General features: G+C 34.0%; 1 protein-coding gene and 1 long non-coding RNA gene across 2 annotated transcripts in view; both read left to right on the forward strand.

Annotated features, from left to right (window-relative positions):
• atg16l2 (ATG16 autophagy related 16-like 2 (S. cerevisiae)) overlaps positions 1-11231 on the forward strand; it is a 12048-nt gene extending 817 nt beyond the window's left edge. The window contains exons 2-9 of the mRNA XM_073817383.1: positions 634-703; positions 1536-1587; positions 2219-2292; positions 8541-8792; positions 9620-9685; positions 9995-10087; positions 10283-10336; positions 11075-11231. Coding sequence (XP_073673484.1) covers positions 634-703; positions 1536-1587; positions 2219-2292; positions 8541-8792; positions 9620-9685; positions 9995-10087; positions 10283-10336; positions 11075-11231 — 818 coding nt within the window. The remainder of the gene's footprint in view (positions 1-633; positions 704-1535; positions 1588-2218; positions 2293-8540; positions 8793-9619; positions 9686-9994; positions 10088-10282; positions 10337-11074) is intronic.
• A 1764-nt stretch (positions 11232-12995) lies between these two features.
• LOC141285387 (uncharacterized) lies at positions 12996-18944 on the forward strand. Its single transcript, XR_012338594.1, has 4 exons — positions 12996-13102; positions 13488-13558; positions 15710-15781; positions 18820-18944. It is a non-coding gene; the product is annotated as an uncharacterized lncRNA (long non-coding RNA).
• Positions 18945-20876: the final 1932 nt, after the last annotated feature.

Below are 20876 nucleotides of genomic sequence, written 5' to 3' on the forward strand. Positions count from 1 at the left end.
GCTTTATTAATGCTTTTTGAAAATGTTTTTTTATGATTTCACTTTTTAGGCCATGCAGTGCAACTTCTTGTATGTAATGCAAAATAGGAACAACCTGTTGTTTTGGATGCGGTTTGTAAATCTGTTGCCGTTATGGTTGATTAAATAAATTAATTTAGATATGATTAAGTACCTAGCGATACAGTAATTCAATTAACGATTAATTAACAAAATATTTTATGATTTATTAATATTGTATTATACACGAAATACAAAGAATTGCAGTAGAAGTTAAATGTTTTGCTATATAAATGTGTTATATATTAATATATTTTTTTTATATCCAGGCAATTGTGGTATAATCATTTTTTATTATTATTTTATAATGTATTCTCCACTTTAATTATAATGGAGGACAAAATATACAAATGTGACTAATCTAAAGGTTAAAGTCTAATTTCTATATCATCCAGACTGATACAAACAAAATCAGAGTTGCACAAGTTCTCACTCCTTCTGTGAATCTTGACACTTGGGTGCAAATAGAAAGGCTCATTAACAAACACACTTGGAGTGAATGTAAACAGCGGCTGGCCTCTTTTCAAACAAATCGTGTATCTCCAGAAGTAGTCTGTCATATTGTTCTTTCTATAGATCACAGTCTGCTGGAAAAGTCCAAGCAAAGAGCCCTCATAACCAAAGGCATTCTGGGATCAGGGTCAAGGTAACCTCTCTGAGTCATAATATGCTTTAATGTTACACTGTGAAAAGCAAATTCTACCTAATCTGAACCTAAAAAGGATATCTGTTGGAGTAAACGTGTAGTCAGTTTGATGCAGTAGTATTAAATCATATTTTGAATGTTACTACATAAAACGTTCATTTAGATTGCATAAAACACATTTTTAGACTACAGGAAGAACCCTATAAATTCTGATTGTTAAATTTTAATTAACGGTTGCTGCATATTACAGTATAATGGGTAGAATTGTGGATTCACTGAAATGTGAGTCCTTAACCATCTTCAAGAAATGACTAAAAACACATCTCTTCCATCTTTATTTGCCCCTTTAACACACTCTCTTTTCCAATTCTATTTTTTTTAAATAATAAAAAAATAATAAAATAACTTGACCCTTGCACTTTATTCATTTTCTATTAATGTTATTGTTTTTATTATTATTAAAAAAACTAACACTAGCTTCTCTATTCTTTTTGCATTCGATTTCTTTTTATTTTTTATATGATTAACAAACTTGATTGCTCTATTCTTTTTCTATTCTGTTTTTATTTTTATTAGTTATATAATTAACAAAATTGATTGCCTCCATTGTCCTCATTTGTAAGGTGTCTGCTAAATGACTGAATGTAAATGTAAACATTATTATTATTATCATTATTATTATTAAATACCTTAATTGCTGAATGTACAATATATAATATATAAACCATTACAGTATCGTTATAGCATGCATTCTTATCCATTTTTCATATTGAACCATTACAAATCGGTTACTGCTTTTAATTTCAAAATACCGTTTTTTTGTACCTTGCAGACCCTCACAATCTGAAGATTCGCTGACATCTCTAAAGACAACCACCGGTGAGGTAGGAAATGATGGTATATGTGGGAAAAACAGAATCAACCGCTCTCATAAAAAAAAAAAAAGCAAATGTCAAACGTTTACTGTATATGCCAAACTGAATTTTATGGTACAGGTTGTGACCTGTTTCACTAAACTGGTTTACAAGCTGGCTTGCTGTTATCTCTTCCTTTTAGCAGACAGTGAATCATCAAATCTACAAGCATGTTAAAGTTCCACAGAACTGATGGCTTCCTACATGTAAAAATGCCCTGGAGAATGTTCTTCCAAAGGATATCAGTCTAATGCAAATGGGGACATTATTTGGAGATATAATACTAAACTGACCGCTTTGCTTAAGAAGTTATCACAGTTGTTTGTGCATCAAGCACAACCAGTTTTTACACCTCATCTTGCATTGAAGCTTTCTTAAGACCATTTGGAATTTTTTTTTTTGCGAAAGTATGTGATAAAACCTGCTGCATACCTGTTTATCAAGACAGAAGTCACCTCTCGCATATTGAACTGTTCTAGCTAATGAAAACTCTTGTAAATACAAGTTAATGTTATAAACAGGTGGGCATCTACACTGTCTGAATTTGTGTTTTTTGTTATTGAAATGTCTTAAGGCTTTGTAATTGTTTTTGTTCTTGCAGCTTGCGTACCAAGTGGTGGAACTGCAGCAGAGAATCCAGATAAAGGAAGTGACACTGGATGAACAACATACCAAGTAAACCTCCTTATCCTATTATGACACAAAAACAGGAAACCACCCTTAGTGCCCATATTATGCTCACTTACAAATTCATAATTGTATGTTTTGGTCTGCTAGAATACATTTATATGATTTGAAATTTAAAAAAAATTGATTATTCTTATACTGTTCTCAGGCTGAAACTTTAAAGTCTCTTTAAAGTCCACCTTTCCCAAAAGGCCTATCTGTTTAGATTGGACAGCCATTTACACAACAGCATAGAAGGAAGATTATAAACAAATTAGTAACTGTATTTATCACGTTTGACCATTCATCCTATACATATATTAAACAAAAATTGTACTTTGATTTATATGAACTCCAATAAATGTTTTGATTCCACTACTAAGTTACTTGCAACACAATTTTTTTTAATGTAATGACTTGAATATTGTGAAATATTATTAGCATGTAAATTAATATTTTTTCTATTTTAATATACAATAAAATTGATTTATTCTTGTGATGCAAAGCTGAATTTTCAGCATCCTAACTCCAATATTCAGTGTCACATGATCCTTCAGAAATTATTGTTTTATAATGATGATGATAGTATTAATAATAACAAAAATTGGAGGATGGAGGATGTGGAAGGTGATAAATAATAATAGTAACAGTAGTAGCAATAATATTAATAATAATAATAATGAACTCAATTCATCGGAAATGAGGAGTAAGTTGGAGGATGAGGAAGATGACAAAAAGCAATAATAACAATATTAACAATAAACTCATTTCATCCAGAACGAGGAGGAGGTTGGAGGATCAAGAAGAGGACAAAAATGGTAGTAATAATTAGGGATGCAACGATACCGTTTTTTCAAAACCGATCCGATCCGATACCAAAAATTCTGAGTATCGGTCGATACCGATACCAGGCCGATATCAGTGGGGGTATTTTACCTTCAAAACTAAGAAATGTATACAATTCACTTTGTCATTAAGATTTATTTGTTTTAGGTAAAGCAAGAAATACCAAATCTGCTTGCACATTGTTGGATAAAAAGGGGTGAAAAAAGAGATACATGCATGAGTGCAATCACATTCATAAATTCATATTAAGATTAATGTTTTAAAAATAACATTTTGACAACAGAAATATTACAGATATAAATAACTGAACAGATCTGCCAGCAGATGGCGGCAAGACACTGATTTAATTACTGAATCATTTCATTCATTTGATTCGTTTGAACGGATGGTTCATTCAGGAATAAAGCAAGTGACTCTGTTTGAATGGGAAATTGAATCATTTCACTAAACACCGCTGTGTTTGAATGGAGATGCGCAGCGGCTCAGTTGTGACTTGTTTCAGATTACTTTTGACGACGAAATAGAGCAAAATCAGGCAATAGTGTTATAGTCAGACAATGCAAGTCATTTAATAATAACTTCTTATTTATTTAACTGCTGTATTAAACAATCGCGAAGTCCTTGTGTTCTTTTGCGTGATGCTTCTGATTAAAAGTGTGGTGTTGTAATTCGAAACACTACTTCAACCTCTTGAAACTTTGGCTTTGCAAATATTACAATTTGCAGTGCTACTAGCTGCTGTATCAAGAGTCAAATATTTCCAAATCAGGGACATGTTTACCGCGCTGAGGTAGACTTTGCATGTGAAAGTTCCCTCTGAACTCGCCTGTCACACTCACGTCACATGTGGTTTTGTAAGCAGCGCAACGTATTTTAAATGTATTTTATTTTTAAGGCAATGTTTTAAAATAATTGTGTTCTTGTATGAATTATTATAGTTTTTACAGTAGACTATTATTTCTTGTTATTTATTCAATCAAACTCTGGTAACGGTATCGAATTTGGATCGGTCACGCATCACCGATATCCGATCCATTCAAAAAGCTTGGATCGGCGTCGATACTGATCCAGAGTATCGGATCGATGCAGCCCTAGTAATAATAATAGTAGTAGTAGTAGTAGTAGTAATAATAACGACACCAATATTACAATACAAAAACAATATTATTAATAATTTGTCTAATTCTATTCTTTATAAAAAAAAATAAAAAAACATACCTTTTTTGATTAATACTCTATGCATTTACTTACTGCTTGATTTCTTAAAAAAACAACTAACACTACTTTTTATTTTTTCACAATTAACACTTTTCTGTCGTTATTAATTATACAATTAACACAAAAGCAAAAAAAGAAGGCCTCTAACACTAACTTTTACTTTTTGATTCTATTCATTTTTTTAAATTTATTATATAATTTAAAATAAACCTTGCTATGTGTACTGCGTTAGGTTAAATGAGACTTTTGTTGATTTTGATTCCTCTTTTGTAAGTCGCTTTGGATAAGAGCATCTGGTAAATGTAAATGTAAATAATAATAAGCCTATTATTGGTAAGGTATTATAAGGCTGCCTCTGGGCCTTTCGTGAGCACGGCAGCCCCTGACCGCCACACACATGCCATGTTTACCCTATTTTTTTTTTTTTTTTTTTTCATTTTCTTTTATTGTTAAATTTGTGATAGAGGCACATGTATGTCAGCTAGTGTGTGATGCATTAAAAAAGCGTGACATGTAGTGTGGGACCAGCCCAGTACAAACCCGAGGCCACCATGTCCACTTCACACTTACCCTACTCATGTAGTACTAAACCAGCCAGATGCAAGAAATCCAGGGCACAGCTGGCACAAGCTGGAGGTACAAGGTCCCCAGCCCCACGTGACACCCACCCATAACTAATCCGAACCATAACTAACCTCCTCTTAACCCCCCTCCCCCCAGTCTTGCTTACATATTGATTATTCAATAGTACATTATTGTAATGTAATATTTTGAATGGGAGTGGTCAGGTTTTCCATGGAGATGTACTTTATTAGTACGTTTTTTCCAAGATATAATATGTATGGTATTTTTTTATTTCCAGTTCATGAGGATAGTTTTCTTGGCGTCACTAGGGGTAATTGACTATTTGTATTGTTTAAATTGATTATGGATATGTCACCTAATATACAGAAGGAGGGAGTCCCATAAGGTTGGATAGTGAGTCAGTAACATTTTCCCCAAACTTTTTAATTGAGATGCAATGCCAAATGGCATGAAAATGTGTCTCGGGTGTTTTGTGTACAATATGAGCATGTTTCTGAAGCAAAACCCATTTGAAATAATTTTTGTCTAGTTAGGTGAAATCGATGGAGTATGTTATACTGTGTAAGTTGCAGGTTGGCATTTTTGTCATGAAATATAGTTTTGCAGATTTGTGTCCAGAAGGCGGCATCAGGAGTAATAGATAAGTCTGATTCCCATTTAGGGATTAATGTGTTGTCTGATTTTGATATCATTCTGTATATTTTGGAGAGTAGTTTTTTTGAGGAAGATATATTAACTAGCTCTGAGATTGGAGGAGAAAGGTCTAGATTCATTGTCCGAATGTTGATTTTTGATTGAATGAATTATTTAATTTGTGAGTATTCTAAAAAAACTAAACAATGTGTATTTAGAGGGGAGGGGAGTTTGTGATTTGATGAAATTTCCACCATCATTCTAATATGTTGATTTATAATTAGTCCTGAAATATTTTTTTGGAACCTGTAATACTTTTTTCAGGATTCTTTGACAAATAAAAAGTTAACAAAAACAGCATTTATTTAAAATATATTAATTAAATATAAACCTTTTCTAATATATACAGTACCGTTTAAATTCATTTATTTATTCGTTTTTAAATCAATACTTTTATTCAGTAAGGATGTGTTAAATTGATGAATAAAAAGTTTTTTTTTAAAAGCACAGCATTTATTTTAAAATATAAATCAATATAAGTCTTTGCTATGACTTTTCATTACGTTTCCTGAAAAATTAAAGTATTACTGGTTCCAAAAAAAAAATATTTGGCAGCCAAAATAGATAATTATAATAATAAATCAGCACATCAGAATGATTTCTGAAGGATCATGTAACACTTTATACTGGAGTAATGGCTAATGAAAATTCAGTTTTGCATCAGAGGAATAAATTATATTTTAAAGTATATTAAAATAGAGACCATTGTTTTATATTGTAATAACATTTCACAATATTACAGTTTTTTTTTTTTTTTTACATACACTCATACAGAATATACATATATATATATATATATATATATATATATATAGAGAGAGAGAGAGAGAGAGAGAGAGAGAGAGAGAAACTATAGGAAATTTTACATTTTGAACTAATATAAAATGAATGCAAAATGGAAAAACAGCTCATGTAGTATTTAGTTTTACCTCTTAAGGTTGTTAGTTTGCATTTGACTATTTTTTTATTTTTATTTTATTTTATAGCCTTATTTTGTATCAAGGTGTTGTCTCAATATTATTAATGAATAATTCCCTAAATTTTAATCATATACAGTCATGGACAAAATTGTTGGCACCCTTGGTAAATATGGGCAAAGAAGGCTGTAAAAATAAATCTGCATTGTTTCTCCTTTAGCTCTTTTAGTCAAAAATTCTGCAAAATTCAAACATTTCATTAAAGTTAAACAGTTTAAAGTGAGGTGGAATATAACTTTATGAAAAAAAAGTTTTTCTCAAATACACCCTGGCCACAATTATTGGCACCCTTAGAAATTCTTATGAGTAAATTATCTCCTAAATATATTTCCATTGAAATTTCCAATTTCTTAGCACACCAAGGTGACTGGAAACATGATGTTGTCCAGTCATGACGTCTTGGTGCACAGATGAATAAATATTAGTAACTCAAAGCCCAAACCTAATCATTCATCACAATGGGTAAAACCAAAGAATATACTTCTGATGTACAGCAAAAGATTGTTGATCTTTACACAATACAAAGTGGCTTTAAGAAAATACTTAAAACATTAAATATTCTCATTTCCAACATCAGGGAAATAATTAAGAAGTTTTAATGGACTGGAGATGTTAAAAATCTGCTTGAAACATGATGTGTGTCAATATTGTCTTAATGTGCAGCAAAGAGAACAATTTAAGTGGCCAAATACTCTTCAAAGATCACAGATGGAAAATTGCAGAAATCAGTTGAATTTTAGTGTCAGAAAAAAATATTAAAAATAAAGGAAAACTGCACCTCCATCACTGCAAGTCATTTCAGACACTGTTCAAGAAACAAATCATCTGCTCTCATGCAAAAACAAACTCCACCATATTAATTTACCATACTGGAACTTCAGCCAGGACTGGCTTTTATTGCCATAGGAAATGAGAATTTTTTTTTTTTGGAGCTAGAACACATTAAAGGTTTGGTGCACACAGGGATAAAAAAGTGCCCCATGTCCACATTTAAATATATCACCAGATGTTCTTTTTTGTGGACCTAATTTTACACCAAAGGTCCTAGACATCTTGTTCAGATACATGCCATCATGTTTTATATCTTATACCAACAGATAAAAAAGGTAAAACTGACTTGCTCAGTTAGAAATATTATAATGGGTCATGGTTAGATCTTCCATCACCACATTGATTCAAAACAAACATCAAAATCAACACAAAAACTGGTCACTGAACACCAAATCAAGATTCTGCCATAACCATCCCAATTCCCTGACCTGAATCCTATAGAAAATGAGTGGGATAAACTGACAAAGAGTGAGCACCAACATTTAAAGGATCTGGAGAAATTCTGTATGGAGGAATAGTCTAAAATCACTTGCCATATATTCTCAAACCTCTTCAGGCATGAAGGGGGAAAAATCAGAGCTGTTTTTCATGCAAATGGAAGTTGCAGAAAGTTTTGAATACAAGGGTGCCAATAATTATGGCCAGGGTGTATTAGAGAAAACCATTTATTTCATAATATTATATTCCCCCCACTTCAATTTTTTTATTCTTAATGAAATGTTTGAATTTTGCAGATTTTTTGACTAAAGATCAACAGGAGAAACAACGCAGATTTATTTTTACAGCCTTCTTTGCCCATATTTACCAAGGGAGCCAACAATTTTGTCCATGACTGTAGCTAACATATGGCTTTAGGTGAAAGAGACTACTACAAGACTACTAGAAGAAATGCCTCTGGACATATATGTCTTTCCATTCTTTAAATCATACAGAATTTCCATTAACTATTCCTTTTATAGACTTTTAGCTTGGACTGGATGTGCTCCTTGGATTGTATAATTTTGTTAATTTCCTGAATATCCAAAATGTTGGAATATTTGGACCATTTTTTTTGTAGATCTTGCATATGTATAATGATTTTACTAATATATATATTTTTTTAATTAGGCTGTATGAGGTCCAAAACCATCTCAGTGTTCTGGCATCAGAGCACAGCCTGCTTCAAGAACGTGTGGCAGAGGTACAGACTAGGAACCAACTCCTGAAAAAAAAATATGATTCTCTGCTGGAGCAGCACCAGAACATGGAGAAGATGTACCGACAAGAGAAACTCCGCAGCTCAGAGATCCTGGAGAGCATGATCCTTCCAAAACAGCAGGCTGCTGTCCGCATGAACCATCGCAATGAGAAGAGAGTGAGGTCAGAGCCATGCTAAAAAAATTGCATTCTCAAAAAAAATCTCCCATTTTCTAATTCATGTCATCGGTTGTGCATTGATTCTGCGGAATGGATTTAAAAGGAAGTGAAATGAAAATGCAGTCATCATTTACTTAACCTCATGCTGTTCCAAACCTGACTTCTTTCTTTCTTTCTTTTTTGTTTTAAAAAAGCCAATTTCTGTTCTGAACCCTACTGGGCAAAGATATTCTCTAAAATAGTTGCTATTATGTTCTGCACAAAAAAGTTAGTTAAACAGGTTTGGAATGACATAGGGGTGAGTAACATCAGTAACGCTTTTTCTTTAATCTGTTACATTATGAGAGCTAAAAGTAATACAGGTTATAGGGGGGATAAAGGACACAGATGCCACGACCAACAAAAGTAGAAATATTATTTGTTAAAATTCAATGGGTTAGAACAGGGTTCCTCAAATCTTACCCTGGAGGTCCAATGCGCTGCAGAGTTTAGCTCCAACCCTGATGAAACTCACCTACCTGTGATTCGCTAATGATCCTGAAGACCTTGATTAGCATTCTCAGGTGTGTTTGATTAGGGTTGGAGCTAAACTCTGCAGTGCATTGGACCTCCAGGGTAAGATTTGAGGAACCCTGGGTTAGAAGATGGTTAATTTAGTTAATGAATTGGTGTTTTGTTAAACAAAGGCCATATTTTAAAGTCCACAGAGCACATTCTCTCTGCTGCTGTGGTATTCTGCTGGCAAATAATTTGTAGGTTTTTTTTTCTCAAATGTTGCCCATTCCATAAACACCACATCCTCCTTGATCACATTTCCTCTTCTTTCTTAGAGCCAGAGAGGCCAGTCTTCATAAAGAGCTTCAGATGGCCGCCAGTAAGAATGTGAATATTAATGAGTAAGTATCAGCTGTATAAAGTGACACTGCAGCGTAAATCTGTCTTCATGTCATTCCAAACTCTTAGAAATGTCTTTCTTTTGTTATGCGCAAAAGGAAAATTGTTAGAGAATGCACTGTCTTGTATTTGTGTTTCACAGAGGAAAGAAAGTCATGCTGGTTTGGAATGTTGTGATATGAGGGTGAATAAATAATAACAGACCTTTCCTTTTATCATCATATGAGGGCAGCATAAAGTCAACAGGTGGATCATTTAAATGTTTCATGTTTTTATTTATGGTTTTAATTAATTGTTTGGCATTTGCCTAGGAGAGAATCTGAAAATCTATCACCTCCCAATCCATCATCCCCTAAAAGTGAGTCTTCACAGAGTTTAGAAAGATCCCATGGACCACTTTTCAGGTAACGTTAATGTTGTTTATGTATAATTCCTACAGTAATTATTTTAAAGGGATATTATGGCTAATTATTGACTAATTTTAAATAATTGTGATATCAGTTCACGCACTGTAGTATCATTAGTACTCTAATGTAGTTTTTGAGTTACAAGTCTCAACAGTTGTTATCATAGTGTCAAGTTGTTGTTTTTCGTCTCAGGTCTGCTTCAGCTACATCCCCCCGCATCATCAGCTCCATCAGAGGACTTTTTGAGTAAGTTTCTCGCTAAAGGCCATTTAAGTGCTGATGTATCACTGTATAAACATATAGCTCTCAAAACTAGAGCACAATTCAATCATATTGAGCCTTATGAGTAGCATAAGAGCCAAAAACATTTTGCTCAAAAAGTAAACCTGGTGTTAAAATGTAAATGTAATTTGAATAAATTAGGATAGTTTGAATCTAGTTCATACTTCTATTTTATAGGCACGCACACTTAAGTAATTATGCCATTTGACTGATGCCAATATCGAATGCGATATTGAGCTCGATATGGCGTAGCTTGTCAGAGATTTACGTCTCTGTGTATTAATTGCCGCTCCAGCGGAACCTGAGCGGAACGCACGTGATGGAGATTTACTACTAATCAAAGTACTGGCTTCATTGACTAAACGCGCCTCACAATATCGTTCGATATATTGTCCAGCCCTAATCTGAACTGTAAATCATGCTTTTTACAGTTATTTTACGGTTTAATGTTACTACAGACATTGCCCTACCCCGCTCATATGGTATTAATTTTTTGTGCAGGTCTTTTAAAAGGTCTTAAATTTGAGTTAAAAAATCCTGCAGACCCTGAAAAGAGTGTCACGGTGTAAAATTAATTTAATTATTTCTCTTTACTTAAAAAAAAAACACTGTAACACTCAGCCCAGCTGTGTATAAGAAGGTCTGTATTACTCATAAGTATTATTGATTGTTCTTCTGTTGTGTGTCCTTATGTGTGTTCAGGAGGAAGATTAGAGGTAAATCCGTTTGCAGATCAGAGGAAGATCTCTACATACCATTAGGAGTCTGTCTGGTTGCCCGAGTCCCAACCAAGGCCATTTTTACAGTGGTGCGTGTTGCTTTTTACAACAACATGAAAACAAAATCTGCTTCTCACTAGCTTTGCGATGATGTTTACATGACATATTGAGATTGATTATGGTCCTGTTCAGCTATGAAGCAGGTAGAAATGTATATAACCTTGAATCCTGAAATGATGTAGTAGTACTAGTAAACAGATAAACATGCAGAGATAGGCTAAACGCACTATAATATTGATCTTGTGGTTCTTAAATGGGTCATATCTTAATCTTTAAGAGCACATTCCCTGTAGTGGTGGCTGACGGTCTGTAGGCTGTGGAACAAAGCGTCTGTGTGTCGCTGTGAAACAGTGTCTTTCTATAGCACACTGCAGCTCTGTCATGTGCAGCCACTCGCTTCACACGTCCGTTTTCATTTGAATAGCTGACAGCAGGAACCAGCCCTAGTTGTGGTATGGAGAGGAGTTGCCACTTCCTTAAATGGACATATGTCACAATTTAATGATTTGCATTTCCTGTTGATCTTTTGGTTGTTTGTGCATCAGAATTCAAATCTTTTGGTTGTTGGCATATTAGAATTCAAGTACTAAAATCTTATCTTTTTTCCAAGAAATTTCTACAAATTGTACTTTTGCTGTTGAATAGTTGAAGTGCTCAATGCCTACGGCTTACATTTCTATTTAAGTGTAATACACTACTCGTTTGTATTATTTTTACACCTTAGTAAAGTTTCTTCCCTTTCTGTAGTTTCACATTAGTGTACTGTATAAAAATAACAGCATGACAGTTATTACTATTTGTGCCGTGGTAAAAACAGAAGGTAGTGAAGTTCCTCAAAAGACACATGGCTATTTGTACCATCAGATTCGCACACAGAGTCTCATTATAATACAAACAAAAATGATTGTTGTATATCTTTGTTGGAAAATGGTATTTGCTACTAAGTAGCATTTAAAAGTTTTTTGAGCATGAAAGCATTTTCCTGCAATTGGAGTGAGAAACATGACGGAGCCAGAAAGTAAAAAAAAAACGTATTATTTAATAAATAAATAAACAAGGAAAACACAACCTCTTAGTACAACGGTAGACAGGACCCGGAAAGAGAGGAAAGGCGGGGCTATAAACACTTAACAAATGTGGAACTAATGAGGATAATTAACTAACACAGGTGTAACAGAATAACTAATCAGGGCAACTCAGGAACATGACCAAATAAGGAAAAACAGGAACATAGTTTGTGACAATATAAGTGCTGTTTATTATTATAATGTATTTTAAAATGTAATTTATTCCAAATTTTTGAGAAATACTCCAGTGTTCAGTGTCACATGATCTTTCAGAATCATTTGGTGCTCAATTATTAATTATTATAAATTTTCAATTAATAATCGTATTATTCATAAATTCATATTATCTTATATCAAATATCTTATTTTTGATCAGTGTTAAAAACATTTTGCTGCTTAATGTTTTTGTGGATTTTTATTATTATTATTTTTATTCATAAAAAAATATTAAGCAACATAACTGTTTGATTATAATAATATATTTTTCTTAAGCAGCAAATCAGCATATTCAAATGATTTCTGAAATTCATCTTTGATCACAGGAATAAATTACATTCAGATAGAAAAGTTATTTTGAATTGTTTTTGTTCAAACAAAATTAGAATTTTTGAGCTGAAGAGACTTCTTTCAAAAACATTAATAGATTGCTATTGTTGTCAGGAAATGCAAACTGATTAAATGTATACCTAAATGCAACGTAAGTCAATTTAGATAAGAGTTTCTGACGAATGCATAAATGTAAATGTAAAAAAAAAAAAAGTGTTTTTTGTGGTTTCAGGATGCTCATGAACTGGGAATCAATGCTGCGAGGTTCAGTACAAGTTCAAACCTGCTGGCTACAGGAGGAACTGACAGAGTCATCAAACTGTGGGGCATTGAAGCAGGTACATCACAAAACTCATCTGGAAAAAATATCTTATGTTTGATTGTCAGCTTGAGCCATATAGACAAGGTTCAGATAGATAGTAAAAACCCACATTGAGTGATACTGAATGCTTTTGTCATTACATGTGACTGCCTCTGACCACCAGCAGATGTCAGCACTCTAATATATAAAACACTCTTAAGTCTGGGTACATTAAATTGAGATGCAAAATGAAATTGTCTGAGAACATAATGTGAGATCTTTTTTTTGCATGGACGAGCATTACTGTGTGTAGATAAACTGTGATCTCATATGATGTCCTCTATTATGCAGTCAATAGACAGCAGAATTGAGTGAATATTCTCAGGCTTGATGTAACATACTGTGGTGTTTTGTCCTCACAGGAACTCTTCAGAACAGAGGGACGTTGGATGGAAGTAATGAGGGGATCACCAGCATCGAGTTCGACCCTACGGTATGAACACACACAAATCATTGTGTTTGAATAAATTATACACAGAAAATGAGCACTGTAACAAGACAACACACTAGAATAAAAGGCCCCCATTATAATCACTGAAGCTGTCACTCCCTCACTCATATGAGCCCTGCAGTTTAGCACAGCTTACAAATTCTCTACTCTTTGTTGGTTATAATGAAAGCATTGTAGTTTTGTAATGTTGCTCATTTGTGGTGTGTATTGGGTGTTACAGTGCATTCATTTTGCGTATTTTTCTTTAGCAATCATTTCTGTGTGCACAGCAACCAAAACACAGATATGTGCGTTGAACTGCTTCAAATGGGACATTAGGATCAGTTGTTATGATTTACCAATTTAATGCCTGCATTTATGCGCACAACAGATGTTTCTAAGATTGGTTACAATGCTTGTACAACTATTTATAACATTGATAATATTTTTTGATGAATTGTATTTCATGTACTCAGTAACTGGATTACAGGTGGTTTTAAATGTGTACAGATCTGAAGAGAAAGATTTTCAGTTTAATCAATTTGTATGTATAATGCTTAATATTTAGTATAACCTACTGAGCAAGTTAAAAGTGACAGTGGTGAGGTGAAACTTTATAAAAAGGCACAAAAAATACCCACAACAAAAAAGTTTTTGAACAGTAGGATTTTTAATGGATAAATAAATAAAATGTAAGGATTTGGGATGTTTAAAAAGTGTCTTCTGCTCACCAAGCCTGCATTTATTTGATTCAAAGTACCACAAAAACAGTCAAATTTAGACATATTTTTACTATTTAAAATTACTGTTTTGTATTTGAATATATTAAAAAAATGTAATTTATTCCTGTCATTTCAAAGCTGAATTTTTAGCATCATTACTCCAGTCACATAATCCTTCAGGAATCATTCTAATATTCAGATTTGCTGCTCAAGAACATTTATTATTCATGTTATTAATATTATTGAAAACAGCCGAGTACATTTTTTTTTTCAGTTTTCTTTTAATGAATAGAATAGAATGGAATAGAGCATTTATCTGAAATAGAAGTCTTTTGTAACATTATACATGTCTTTATCACTTTAAGCAATTTAAAACATTCTTGCTAAATAAAAAGTGTTAATTTGTAAATTTCTTAAAAAAAAAAAAAAAAAAATATATATATATATATATATATATATATATATACATACACACACACTGACTCCAAGATTTTTAAGCCGTTCTTGCTAAATAATTAATTATTTTTTATAATTTCTATCCAAATAAATAATATATATAGTGCTTTTTATTTCAGATAAATGCTGAACATTTCTGTTTATCAAAAATCCTGAAAAAAATGTACTCACCTGTTTTAAATATTGATAATAATAATAAATGTTTCTTGAACAGCAAATCAGCATTTTAGAATGATTTCTGAAGGATCATGTGACACTAAAGACAGGAGCAATGATGCTGAAAATTCATCTTTGATCACAGAAATAATACAATATATTCAAATAGAAAGCAGTTATTTTAAATAGTAAAAATATTTCACAATATTACTGATTTTGCTGTATTTTGGATCAAATAAATGCAGGCTTGGTCAGCAGAAGAGAAAAAAAAACATTAAAAAACTTACTGTTCAAAAACTTTTGACTGGTGGTGTATGTTTTTCTCTGTTGTGAATTTTAAACCATCTGTGGACTCAATTAAGACAAGTCTCAAAATAGATTCTAAAAGCAATTTTTATCTTTGATCTTTTATCTTGATCTTTGCAGACTAAACAGACAGAATAAGACACTATAGCAGATCTAGACAGTTGGTGCTGGGGAGGTGAAGGGCAAAAGAAGATTCTCATGGCACACAGTACTTAAATGTGCATTGTTGGGACAGGAATAAATAAGGTTGCATAGATAGGAAAGAGAGGTTGTTTGGCTACAATGTCGTCTTGGGAGAACCAATCTGCAACTCAAAAAAAAAGATGATCTGAAGAGCATTCCGAATGTCTCCACTGAGTCATTGCTAATTAGCACGTACCAATGTCTATGAGAGCCTTTGGCCACTGAAGTGTCTTTATTAGTAATATAAGGAGACTGTAAAGCTGTTGAGTTGATTATGCTGCGGTTACTGCTCTAATGCATTGTGGGATGTGTCACTGTGCTTTTCCATCAGGGCACTCGGATTTTAGCTGCGTCATATGACAAGTCGGCTCTATTTTGGAGGCTAGAGGACAGCGTTCCCAAGGTAACAGAGCTTACCTCTCACCCACCGAAACCTCCCGTGCGCTAGTCTGTCTCTCTGAATTACTCTAGAGCATCATCAGATGAGACAGACCAGTATGAAGCATGTTAAAGATGTTTATAGCTGTGCCTGCTTAGATTCCATTGTGTTTTACATGACAGTAAGGCGTGGGAGTTTTAAGGGGGGGAATCAGTCACATGATTTTTATATGTGAGATATGGGTCATACTTACGATGCAGTAATTTTTATGGCCCATCATATTTGTCTTAATGTATTGTATGGAATGTTAATCTCACAATTTTGAAAGATGGAAAGAATATTAGGAAATATAATAGTTAAGTGAAAATGGGGTTAATTTTCAAAAAGATATCTGCAAATGTGATACTTTTATAGAACAACTAATTTGAATTTTTTATAAGGTACAAAGTTCAAAGGGTTTGGCATAACAGGAATGGCCCATATGTCATATAGAAATGTGTCTGAAATTTTACTAGTATGACAGGAAGGGAGGGCAATAAAGAGGGCAGATAAAAAGTGAAACTTTTCATTCATTTTAAGAAATTGCCATAAACATGTCTGGATAAAGCAGACAGGCTAAACATCATAAACATGCAGCGAAATATTATAAAATAAAATACTTGTTGTTTTAGTATTCAGATATAAACACACAATTGCTCCCCTCAAAACCAATTGGTCATACTGAATATGAGAGGAGACTACTTTAACAAGGCACAATTGCTCATAATGCTGTGAAATTGATTGAATATTTTATCCTTAAGCGTGTGTGTGCACGAGAGAAAGAGACCAAAAGAGACAGTAGATGTTGGATGAATTTCATAGAAAATTTGTCTGGGTCACGTTTTACCCCCAAATTTAAAGAAAAAAAAAAAAATACTACCATTCAAAAATGTGGGATCAGTAATAGTGAGAGCAACACTGAATTGTAATATTTTACAGTATTACTGTTTTTTTTTTTGACCATTTAAATTTGTGTGTGTTAAGTCAAACCATAAATTATCCAGACACTAGATATAATGAAGTGATAGAAAATAGAAAAATGAAGTGAACTGTGACACATTATACCCAAAGATTCTTTATACATCGGAAGTACCTTGATTGATTAAAATCCATTACATACCTTTTTATCAAGTTATCCATTAACAAGATGAATTTGTTCTGACACATTTTAACTCTTTTGTTCCTGTCATATTTTATGACAATTTTCTGAACTATAGTGAATAAACTGTGATAATGTGAGAAATCTTGAAGGTGTCTCAATAAATTTTGACTGAATATATACAGTATCTCACAGAAGTGAGTACACCCCTCACATTTTAGCAACCATTTTAGTATATCTTCTCAAGGGACAATGCTATAGAAATGAAACTTGGATATATTTTAGAGTCAATGTGCAGCTTGTATAGCAGTATAGATTTACTGTCCCCTAAAAATTACACAACATACAGCCATTATTGTCAAAAGCAGGCAACAAAAGTGAGTACACCCTAAGTGAACTTGTCAAAACTGTATCTAAAGTGTCAATATATTGTGTTAGCACCATTGTTATCTGGCACTGCCTTAATCATCCTGGGCATGGAATTGACCAGAGCTGCACAGGTTGTTGCTGGGATCCTCTTCCACTCCTCACGGAGCTGCTGGACGTTAGACACATGGTGCTTCTCCACATTACGCTTGAGGATGCCCCACAGGTGCTTAATAGGGTTCAGGTCTGGAGTCATACTTGGCCACCCCATCACCTTCACCTTCAGCTTCCTCAGCAAGGCAGCTATCATCTTGGTGGTGTGTTTGGGATCGTTATCAGTTGGAAAACTGCCGTTCGGTCTAGTTTCTGGAGGGAATGCATCATGTTCTGCTTCAGAATGTACAGTACATAATGGAATCCATGTTTCCCTCAATGAACTGTAGCTCCCCAGTACCAGCAGCACCCATGCAGCCCCAGACCATGATGCTACCACCACCATGCTTGACTGTAGACAAGACACAATTTTCTTGGTACTCCATGGATCCAGTAATTCATGCTCTTGGACAGGTTGTCTTCAGCAAACTGTTTGCACGCTTTCTTGTGAGCCAGCTTCAGTTGAGGCTTCCTTCTGGGATGACGCCTATGCAAACCGACTTGTTGCAGTGTTTGGCGTATGGTCTGAGCACTGACAAGCTGACCTTCTACTTCTGCAACCTCTAAAGCAATGCTGGCAGCACTCATGCATCTGTTTTTTGAAGCCAGGTTCTGCACCTGAAGCACAGAACGAGTGCTGAACTTCGTTGATCGACCCTTGCAAGGCCTGTTCCAAATGGAACCCATCTTGGAAAACCTCTATATGATCCTGGCCACTGTAGTGTAACTCAGTTTCAGGGTGTTACTGAACCTCTAATAGCCTTGGCCATCTTTGTGGAGAGCAACAATTCTAATTCTCAAATCCTCAGAGAGTTATTTGCCATGAGATGCCATGTTGAACATCCAGTGGTCAGTATGAGAGAACTGTACTCAAAGCACTAAATTTTAACTGCTTTAATACAAGATACACATCTTTGTATGGTCCTGTCAAGCAGACAAAAACATAAACATGATGACTAGGACATGTGGCTTTGCATGGTTAAAAAACATACTGCTGTTATCACTTAGGGTGTACTCACTTTTGTTGCCAGCTATTTTGACAATAATGGCTGTATGTTGAGTTATTCTCAGAGGACAGTAAATCTATACTGATAGACAAGCTGCACATTGACTACACTAAAATATAAGTTTCATTTGTATAGTATTGTCCCTTGAGAAGATGGAAATGGTTGTTAAAATGTGAGGGATATATATATATATATATATATATATATATATATATATATATATATATATATATATAAGCCATGAAATTATTAAACAGTGCAAAAACATAATGCTCCCATACAAAATGTATTTTTTTTTTTTTTACTATGACATGCAAAAATATGACATGTAAATGTTCTTGACAGGTTTAGAGAGATTGTGTTCAGCCTCTCATTAAAAGTATGTCTATTTTTTTTAGGTTACATTGACAGGCCATTCTCGTAAAGTGACAGCAGCCAAATTTAAATACAGTCAGAAGCAGGTGGTCACAGGCAGTGCGGACAGGACCGTGAAAATATGGGACCTCCAGCGAGCAGCGTGTATGTGTCACAAAAATATGCAAAAAATTATTCTTGCGTTAACTAAGAATGTGCACATTTCACATCTGTCTGCAATTAATTGCTCAACATATTAGCACAGCTCAGTAATTTTCATATTTTTCTCTCTGTACTACTCACAGGCATACAAACCATTGAGGTTTTGTCTTTCTGTAGTGATGTTGTGTGCTCCGAGTACCTTATCATCAGCAGCCATTATGACAGAAAAATACGGTTTTGGGACAGCAGGTAAGAACAGGGCAATTACAACACCCACTGCGTACACATCTATCTGACAACATAAAAAAAACACATCTTAATAAATGTTTATGAAATGTTAACTTCTGTTTAGTCTGACAAGGCCAGTAATTTGACTATGTGTATAAAGTGGATTTTGCTGTCTTAAAGGATAACTGTTGCCAAAATGCAACCTGGGCTGTTTTTTTTTTTTACTGTAAACGAGACAAACTTATATCTAAAAGCATAATTACGACAAACGAGCCGTTTTTGAGATTGACCGTGATTTCGTTTTGTGGTCAATGGCCAGTGAATAGGAATACTAGGGGCATACATTTGAGCGCATCAAAATCGATATTTTTACAACACTAAGAAGGCTCGACACACCATGACACTTTGCTCGAAGTATCGCCTGGGTCTCTACACATGAACTCGAGCATTGAGAACATTGTTTGTGTGCACACAGTTTACTAAAAAGAAAGGTTTTGAACAACTCACTTTCACTGTTTGAGTTTCCGCTCGCGGCCGTCTTGCCAGTCAAGAAGTGTCGATCTCCGAGTGCGAGGATGGATAGCTCCTAAAGCATATTTCCATATAAATGCACGGCTAATTCGTTGTTTTGTCGCAAGTGAAAAACAATATTAAACTTCTAGTTGTAAAAAGAGCCTCATATAAGCCTAATATTTCATCCTATGGAGTCCATTCATTCGCATTCGGAGATCGACACTTCTTGACTGGCAAGACGGCCGCAAGCGGAAACTCAAACAGTGTAAGTGAGTTGTTCAAAACCTTTCTTTTTAGTGAACTCTGTGTACACAAACAGTGTTCTCAATGCTCGAGTTCATGTGTAGAGACCCAGGCGATACTTCGAGCAAAGTGTCATGGTGTGTCGAGCCTTCTTAGTGTTGTAAAAAATATCGATTTTTAATGCGCTCAAATGTATGCCCCTAGTACTCCCATTCACCGGCCACTGACCACAAAACTAAATCACGGTCAATCTCAAAAACGGCTCGTTTGTCGTAATTATGCTTTTAGATATAAGTTTGTCTCGTTTACAGTAAAAAAAAAAACAGCCCAGGTTGCATTTTGGCAACAGTTATCCTTTAAGGTTTTGTTCACCCTACAAAAATGGCAAGATCTAATTCTTTTTAGAGTGCAGTCACTTTTGCTTGCATGTCTGGAAAAGTGGGTCCACTGTGAAATGTTTCACATTCATGATATTTTCATTTATAAAATCAGTTTTTAAATCTGAACACATTCATCACAGACAACAGTGGAAAGGTGTAGTCACATTTACTGTTGTTCAGCAAAGTTTTGTGAGCCAAATCCATTCATTTCAACTAGGGGTAGGCGGTATAGCAAAAATATCATATTACAATTATATTTTATTTTTTTCAGAAATATCACGATTTTATCACGGTTCTTTGTTCGTTTTACAGCCAAACTAATCTCCCTATTTTAAAACCAAAGCCTTGCAAGGTAAGAAAATATAAAATAAAAAGAACAGCAGATGTGCCCAAAGTGGGCGAGGTAAAATCTTTGTCATTATTTCTTCTTTGTTATTAAAAAATAAGAACAAAGATAGGCTACAAGTTGCAAATACCCATAATATACAAACAAAACAAACAGGTACAGTAGGTGTATTTAGCAGTAGCAGTCAAGAAATTGAATTAACACATATAAAAATAAAACACTATATACG

This window comes from Garra rufa, chromosome 14 (genome assembly GCF_049309525.1).
Source record: "Garra rufa chromosome 14, GarRuf1.0, whole genome shotgun sequence".
Lineage (NCBI taxonomy): Eukaryota > Metazoa > Chordata > Actinopteri > Cypriniformes > Cyprinidae > Garra > Garra rufa.